The 7,481-nt window shown below is 35.7% G+C and overlaps 1 protein-coding gene across 1 annotated transcript; it reads left to right on the top strand.

Annotated features, from left to right (window-relative positions):
- The first annotated feature begins 313 nt into the window (after positions 1-313).
- LOC132313265 (glycerol-3-phosphate 2-O-acyltransferase 6) lies at positions 314-2,833 on the top strand. Its single transcript, XM_059811960.1, has 2 exons — positions 314-1,070; positions 1,821-2,833. Exons 1-2 carry the CDS (start codon positions 453-455, stop codon positions 2,706-2,708), a joined length of 1,506 nt encoding a protein of 501 aa, XP_059667943.1. The 5' UTR covers positions 314-452; the 3' UTR covers positions 2,709-2,833.
- The last annotated feature ends 4,648 nt before the right edge of the window (positions 2,834-7,481 follow it).

The raw sequence follows: 7,481 nt of genomic DNA, 5'->3' as shown, positions 1-7,481 counted from the left end.
AAATGGATATATATCTCAGTTGCTAGAACATCTTGGTTAGGATTAATTTATTCGGTGAAATTAGCTTCTTTCCAAGCCAAATACAATAAAACTTGGCCAAAGCCATAATGGAGCAGCAAGGGCGGCGCCTAAAAACTAAAATGTAGGCTAATTGAATGTACGTTGGGCGTTGGTATCGACTTTCAACTACTTGGACCCCTCTTCACAACTGCCCCTAATTGAACCGTCAAAACTATCTTGCTTATCTTACAAATTTTGTTACCCTCTCTCTCCTCTCTCTCTCTCTCTCTCTCTCACAACCACATGATACTATCATGCTATAGTGCCACCACCAACAACATGACCATCTTGCTCCATTCCTTTTTAAACCCCTCCTCCTTTCTCCATAACATAACACAGCTCACACCCGAAAAAAAAAAAAATTCCTCACACCACCTCTCTCTCTCTCCCTCATGGGTGCTCATCGCCATTTCGAACCGATCACAAAATGTAGCAATGAGGGACGATCCAATCAAACAGTGGCAGCAGACCTAGATGGCACACTTCTTGTGTCAAGAAGTGCTTTTCCCTGCTTCATGCTTGTTGCTCTCGAAGCCGGTAGCCTCCTAAGGGCATTAGTCCTTCTTGCATCGGTCCCATTCGTATATTTCATGTACTTGTTCGTATCAGAATCCATTGCCATCCAAACTTTTATCTTCATTTCATTCGCGGGCTTGAAAATCCGCAACATTGAGCTTGTTTCAAGGTCAGTCTTGCCCAAATTCTACGCGGAGGATGTTCATCCCCAGACTTGGAGAGTGTTCAATTCCTTTGGTAAGAGGTACATTATTACTGCGAGCCCTAGAATAATGGTGGAGCACTTCACAAAGAACTTTTTGGGGGCTGATAAGGTTCTTGGGACCGAGTTGGAAGTAACAAAATCAGGGAGAGCAACTGGATTTGTGAAGAAACCAGGTGTTCTTGCAGGAGAAAACAAAAGGGCGGCCATCCTAAGAGAATTTGGAACAAATTTGCCTGATTTAGGCCTGGGAGATAGAGAGACTGACCATGATTTCATGTCAATATGCAAGGTACAATGTCACAGATATAACTATTTTTATTTTATATCCTAATTTTTTTTATAAAAAAAAAAATTCTAATTAGTAGTTAAATATACAAGTAGAGCAGTACTTTACTACTTCTCCGTAAATGCATGTTCATATATATATATATATATATATATATATATATATATATATTGTGATACATTGATAGGCATGTGAATTCTTTTATGGTTAAAATTATTTGTCCATGAACATACATCTATCTTGTCACTTTTTACTGCCAAGCTGTTTCTTAGCTCAGTTTGGGTACAACAATTAAAACTTTTGTCATGACATATTTTTAATTGATATGGTTGGTGAGAGATTTATGAGCTAAATGCTTTGTTCATGAACTCTCTCTCTCTCTCTCTCTTGATGGAAACTTCATGCTTATTCTATTGGTCCACGTCTATTGCTTATTCTCCTCAATGGAAACTTCATGCTTATCCCATTGGAAACACAATTGGACAATGGATACCCACATGCACCTTCCATGACCAACCCACTTTTTCATTCAATCCAAGCCTTGGATTCTGTTTTTCGCTAAAAAAATGTTAAGAGAATAATAAATATTTTTTTTTCCCAAAATTTCTCTCCCCTTAATTAATTTAATTAATTGTGCATGAAGAAACACCTAATGGGTTTTATTTGAAAGAACTACATATATATTACATGCCTTGATTTATTTGTTCTTCTGAATGTTGATATATATATAGATGTTAATTTTGTTAATGACAGGAAGGATACATGGTGCCAAGAACAAAGTGTGAGCCACTACCAAGAAACAAGCTTCTAAGCCCTGTCATCTTTCATGAGGGCCGTTTGGTTCAAAGACCAACACCTCTTGTTGCTCTCTTGACCTTCTTATGGATGCCAATAGGCATCATTCTCTCCATCCTCAGAGTCTACCTCAACATTCCTTTGCCGGAGAGAATTGTCTGGTACAACTATAAGATCCTCGGAATTAAGCTCATCGTAAAGGGCAACCCTCCCCCCCCACCCAAGAAAGGCCAAAGCGGTGTCCTCTTAGTTTGCAACCACCGGACTGTCCTAGACCCCGTGGTCACTGCAGTCGCCCTAGGACGAAAAATTAGTTGTGTCACATATAGCATAAGCAAGTTTTCGGAGCTAATTTCGCCCATCAAAGCCGTGGCATTGTCAAGGGAGAGAGAGAGAGATGCAGCTCACATCAAGCAATTGCTCGAGGAAGGTGACTTGGTCATATGCCCCGAGGGGACTACTTGTCGCGAGCCATTTTTATTGAGATTTAGTGCACTTTTTGCTGAGCTCACGGATAGGATTGTCCCGGTAGCCATTAACACTAAGCAAAGTGTGTTTTATGGAACCACGGCTCGTGGGCATAAGTTTTTGGATCCATATTTTGTGTTCATGAATCCAATGCCAACTTATGAGATCACTTTCTTGAATCAACTACCCACTGAGCTGACTTGCAAAGGTGGTAAATCTGCAATTGAAGTTGCAAACTATATTCAAAGGGTGTTGGCTGGGACATTAGGGTTTGAGTGCACTAATTTGACTAGGAAGGACAAGTATGCGGTGATCGCCGGAACGGATGGCCGTGTTCCAAGCAAGAAGGAAAAGGATAACGAAAAGGAGAAGTCCTAATTAAGGAAAGACAGGAAGAAACTGGAAATTGAAACCATTGATTCTCTCTATTGTTTTCTCCGTGTGTTTTGAAAGTTTATCAAAACAATAAAATTAAGTATGGTCGATTGGGATGTTAATTATTACTCACTCCGTCCCTAAATAGAAGTTCATATTTAGAAATTAAAATTTTTAAGAGGACATACAATTAATGCATTATTTTTTTTTAAAAATTATCAAATTATCTTTTTTAATTTAAATATGTACAATTACAAAGTTTGAAATTTTTTCAAAAAAGTAAAGGACAATAAAGAAAATATAATGAAAAGATGTTTTGAGTTTTCAAAGACGACAATTAATTTGGGACATGTAAAAAGAAAAAATTGAACTACTAATATAGGACGGAGGGAACATACAATAACAGTTCTTGTAAATTGCCATTTGAAATATATAGATATATTAAATTAATGTGACTGAGAGTGAAAAATCTGAATGCTGTTTTTCTGATAAATGCTTTCCTGGTGGTTGCGATCGCGATAGATATATTGTTGGTGTGTGGTGGTTAAGACATAAATTCATACATATATAGAGACATGCCTATGTACAATCCAGTTGCAGTCTTAAATGTTTTGATTATGTAGGCATTTGAATAATTGATAATTTAACAGTAACCAAAAGCAATTGCTTTGTTTTTCTGCAGTGTCACCCCATTTTGGATCATATGTAGACCAAGAAGAGAAAAGATAAGATTAAATAAGAACCACACACTTAACTGCATGTGTTATGTTTCTAATTAACCAAGTCACCTTCTTCTCAGTGTAAGGACAAAATACGACGACTTTCAGTTTCAACTGCATGTTAAATTTGGCCCAAATAAAACATAAAATAAATGAACAAAAGTGGTCATATTTTGTTGCTTCAAAATTAGAGTTACACTAGCCTTGACTTTTCGCTTCAGATTGAGAATAACACTCAACCATAATTTGCAGAGTACGATTTCTTTTGATTTCGCCGGTAATAGGTTGCAGATGGTTGTACAAAACACAAAATAAATCTTCCCACCTAATTGTTTTAGGGGACAATTCGTTTCAATTACTTCTGTTTATTTAATGTCCCACGTTGTGTCAATTTATACGGAAGAAATTTTTTTTTCTCTCTTTTACTGAATCTCATTCGTCAAGGTTTGATTGCTATTAATTTCATTTTTTTTACTGAATTGTAAGAATAAACTTATAATGATAATGTGAAAAATTTATAAGAAGTAAATTTAAAAGCATTTAAAAAAATAAATAAATAATAAAAAATAAAATTAAAATTAATATTTTTGTAGGGTAATTATTCTCCACTTCCCAGGCAAGTTCTGGGATCAATCTTGTTTTGGTGAATAAAAAGGTTTTGATGAAGCTTATAGCAAAAGTACTGCTCTTCAATGGGTGAGGGACTTTCTTAATTCAAACAGCTCATCTTCGAGGGTCCCTCAATACGGACCCTCCTTTCTTGCCGAACAGCACGTGGTCCGACATCCGCACTCTGCTTGTATGTGTAGCTGTTGGGCCCAAATTGTCCTTATCATATCAAGGCTCTTAAATTGGACGCCGTATTTATCTATCAAATCAAGGCTCTGTTTAGATAGTGGACCCTATCGTCGCATGGGATTATCAACTGGTGGTTGAGTACGAATTATGGATCCAACGGTAAAAAGTTAAATTATTCAAATCTACGTAGAATCATCCGATGGTTAAAAATATCTCAATCTCATTCTGCCGCCTAAGTGTTGTAACGGACGAACGTTTATTTATTTATTTATTTAAAAATTTAAATTATTAAATAATATTACATATTTATTTATTTATACTCTTTTTAATTTTTATTCGAATTTGATATAGGACAGATACTCTTTATAATACTAAGAAACCATTTTTGTTAATACTCTTGGAGAATAGCGGCAGCGTAGAATCATAGCTAAAAAAATTTAATAGGCAAAAATTACTCTCAAACACCATGCTCATTTTTGTTCTTACTTTAAAAGATAATAATGTACATATACTACAAGAAGGCCCTTTATGGTTTTCATTCACTAATTTTTAAGTTCAAAAGAGATGTATAGTGTCTTTTATTAAATAAGAAATAGTAGGATACTACATAACCGTGATATTGAATATTTTTTCATTCTTGACATTAGACATCTATTTTTACCTATTTATTCAAATATTAAAAAACTTTAGAGTTGGTCATTTTAACATTATGACAATTATGATTGAAATTGAATCTATTGTTCCTTCTCAACCATGGATGAAATGAGTTTTGTTCCACCAAATATTAAGGTTAAAAATATAATTCTATTATTTAAATACATCAATTAATAAGTCAAGAGATAATAATGTCAATTTACTATGCACAAATGATCATTAGGTTAGTTAACTTTATCAAATTTAAGGGATGTCATTGTTAAAAAAGATCCAACTTATATATAATTATAATTATAACAAATTTTAGAGAACGTCAACATAATTTACCTAGTGTTTTATGTAAGTTGTTACATCAATTGATATCTGAAGATAGAAGAAAATTCTCTCTTTCTATTTTGACAGAGTATCATTACATTTTCAGATTTCTCCCCTTATTTTATGTCTATTTATAGAATGTTATAGGCGTTCCTGTAGTTTCATAATTTACCCCTCCTGTTGGACTCTATAATTGGGCTTCCCTTTGTTATGGGTTTAGTTCTTTCGTTATTAAGCTGGGCCTCACAATTGCTTTCTCTCTGTAATTGGGCCTGGTGATGAAAACTTAGTTTTGCCCAACTTCATTTGTTCGACCCGCTTCCAACCCGTTTATGACGATCTGGACCGTGTCCAACCCACGCCGATTTTGGCATCTTCAATATCACACAAAATTTAATATATTTTATTTTTATTGCTAGTGATAATAGTCGAATTTTTATATTCACTAATCCCTGCCCTTTAGATGTAAGTATGAATGGCCCAGTCACTATTTCATCTTGAGGAAGCCCAGCAGAACACATCCTGCTTCAGATTTGGTCTCAAAAGGTCCATCATTGGTTGTTTCATGGACGGCACCGTTGAAAGCGTTGCAAGTGTTGGAACGACCGTGCTAAAAAGGCTAATAAGGGTAATTTATCTTACATGCAATTCGGATAGGAAAGTAATTAAATATAAATGAGTAGATATGTAATATTATCCAAGAGTCAACCCATTACTGTTAATACCAGAGACAGACTCTGAGACTTAATTTTTGATCCGATATCAAGCCAAGCGTCCCGTCCAAAAGCCGTCCGGATGAGCCAGACTTAATAAGTAAGGTAACTCGAGTCGCAACGAGAGCGTTGCGAGTTTGAGTAGAAAATAATACATTTTGAAAGTTTGAATAAATGGGTAAACACCCACCCATTACACTAAAGTTTCATTTGTTTTGAAGCATCTAATCCACACATTACACTAGAGCTCCATCTTTTTTTGGAGCATCTAAATTAGAGATTTTCGGAAGTACTTTAGTTCTTAGCATACCCAAATAAAATCATTACATCACTCTGAACGTATTGTAGTGGTAGATGCAATTGGCCTCTAATACAAAAAAATAATTTATCTTTTTATTTTTAATTATATCAAAAAATTTGTCCCAATTAAAAAATTATGTAATATTATTATTATTAATTTTTTTTACATTATTCACCCTGAACCACCATAAATAAATTTAATAGTAATCCATTTGACTGACCGGACAAACTATTGAAAGAATATTTAATTTATCTTAGATTGAGACTGAGAGTTACCAAACTCAATATATTGAGATAGGGGGTGAATTTATTTGGGGTATAGTGCAGAAAACACCCCTAATATATATTTTTGGTAGCACTTTTACTTTTTGTTTGAAAAAGTGTGCAAATAACACTCTTAATCTTTTAATATGGTGCCAAAACACCCCTTAAATAAAAATCTGACTTAAAATTATGTTGTCATGCCCATTTTACCCTTTTAATTTTCCAAAAATACCCAAAAAAAAGTTTTGTGTATATTTTTTAACTTGATGGGTTGGCCCGTTTCAATCTGGGTCAGACCCAGATCAAAGTGGGCTTACCACATGAGATGGGATCTGTTTTGCTAACCAGAGAGCCCTCCCTCTCGGACATCAAGGTCGTCGCCGGAAACTGACCCAACACCACTGGCCTCATTCTCGGGCTGACAAACACCTCCCCTGTCACATTACTTCTCACAGCCTCCACGCCGGGAAAATCTTCGGACCCAGCAGAAACGTCCCAATCCTTCTAACCAGATCGTCGCCGCTGCCTCTGCCATTAGAGACTCCCAACACAACTCAAGCCTATTTATGACTCACTCATGGAACGATAACATCCCACCATCTATTAATCCTTCGTTGTCCTGGTACACCACCACGTATGGTGAAATTCGTTGGATATCAGTCAAAATTCCGATTCCGACAGTTGATTGGATAGTCGGAGAAAAAATAAAGACTGTTTTCTCACCATCCATGAGTCCGATTACTTTGAAAGATAAGAATTTAAAGGTACGAATCGAAACAAACTCGATATCGAACCCAATTTTCAACTCACAAACAAACTGACCTAGATTGTCTTTGACCAATCCCGATTCGATTCCCACTGTGAGCACCTCGCTACAATGTCTTCAATCTAACATTGTCGCCGATCAAGTCCAATACATTGCCGTAGAGAACAAAATCTTCCTCAAAGATCCATTTTTCACTCTACCAAACTCTTCAAATACCAAGTTGTGATAAGACAATCAAGCATTCCTC

Source organism: Cornus florida, unplaced genomic scaffold (genome assembly GCF_030987335.1).
Source record: "Cornus florida cultivar Cherokee Brave unplaced genomic scaffold, ASM3098733v1 CherokeeBrave_3.0.0_Hap2_Chr06, whole genome shotgun sequence".
NCBI lineage: Eukaryota > Viridiplantae > Streptophyta > Magnoliopsida > Cornales > Cornaceae > Cornus > Cornus florida.
The sequence above is the reverse complement of the archived record's forward strand: the minus strand, read 5'-3'. Positions and strand labels throughout refer to the sequence as shown.

What these genes read in the sequence shown, in the direction of transcription:
- LOC132313265 (XM_059811960.1), top strand. Translation starts at nt 453, where the DNA reads ATGGGTGCTCATCGCCATTTCGAACCGATCACAAAATGTAGCAATGAG. An exon ending in ATTTCATGTCAATATGCAAG is followed by an intron (nt 1,071 to 1,820) that starts GTACAATGTCAC and finishes TGTTAATGACAG; the next exon opens with GAAGGATACATGGTGCCAAG.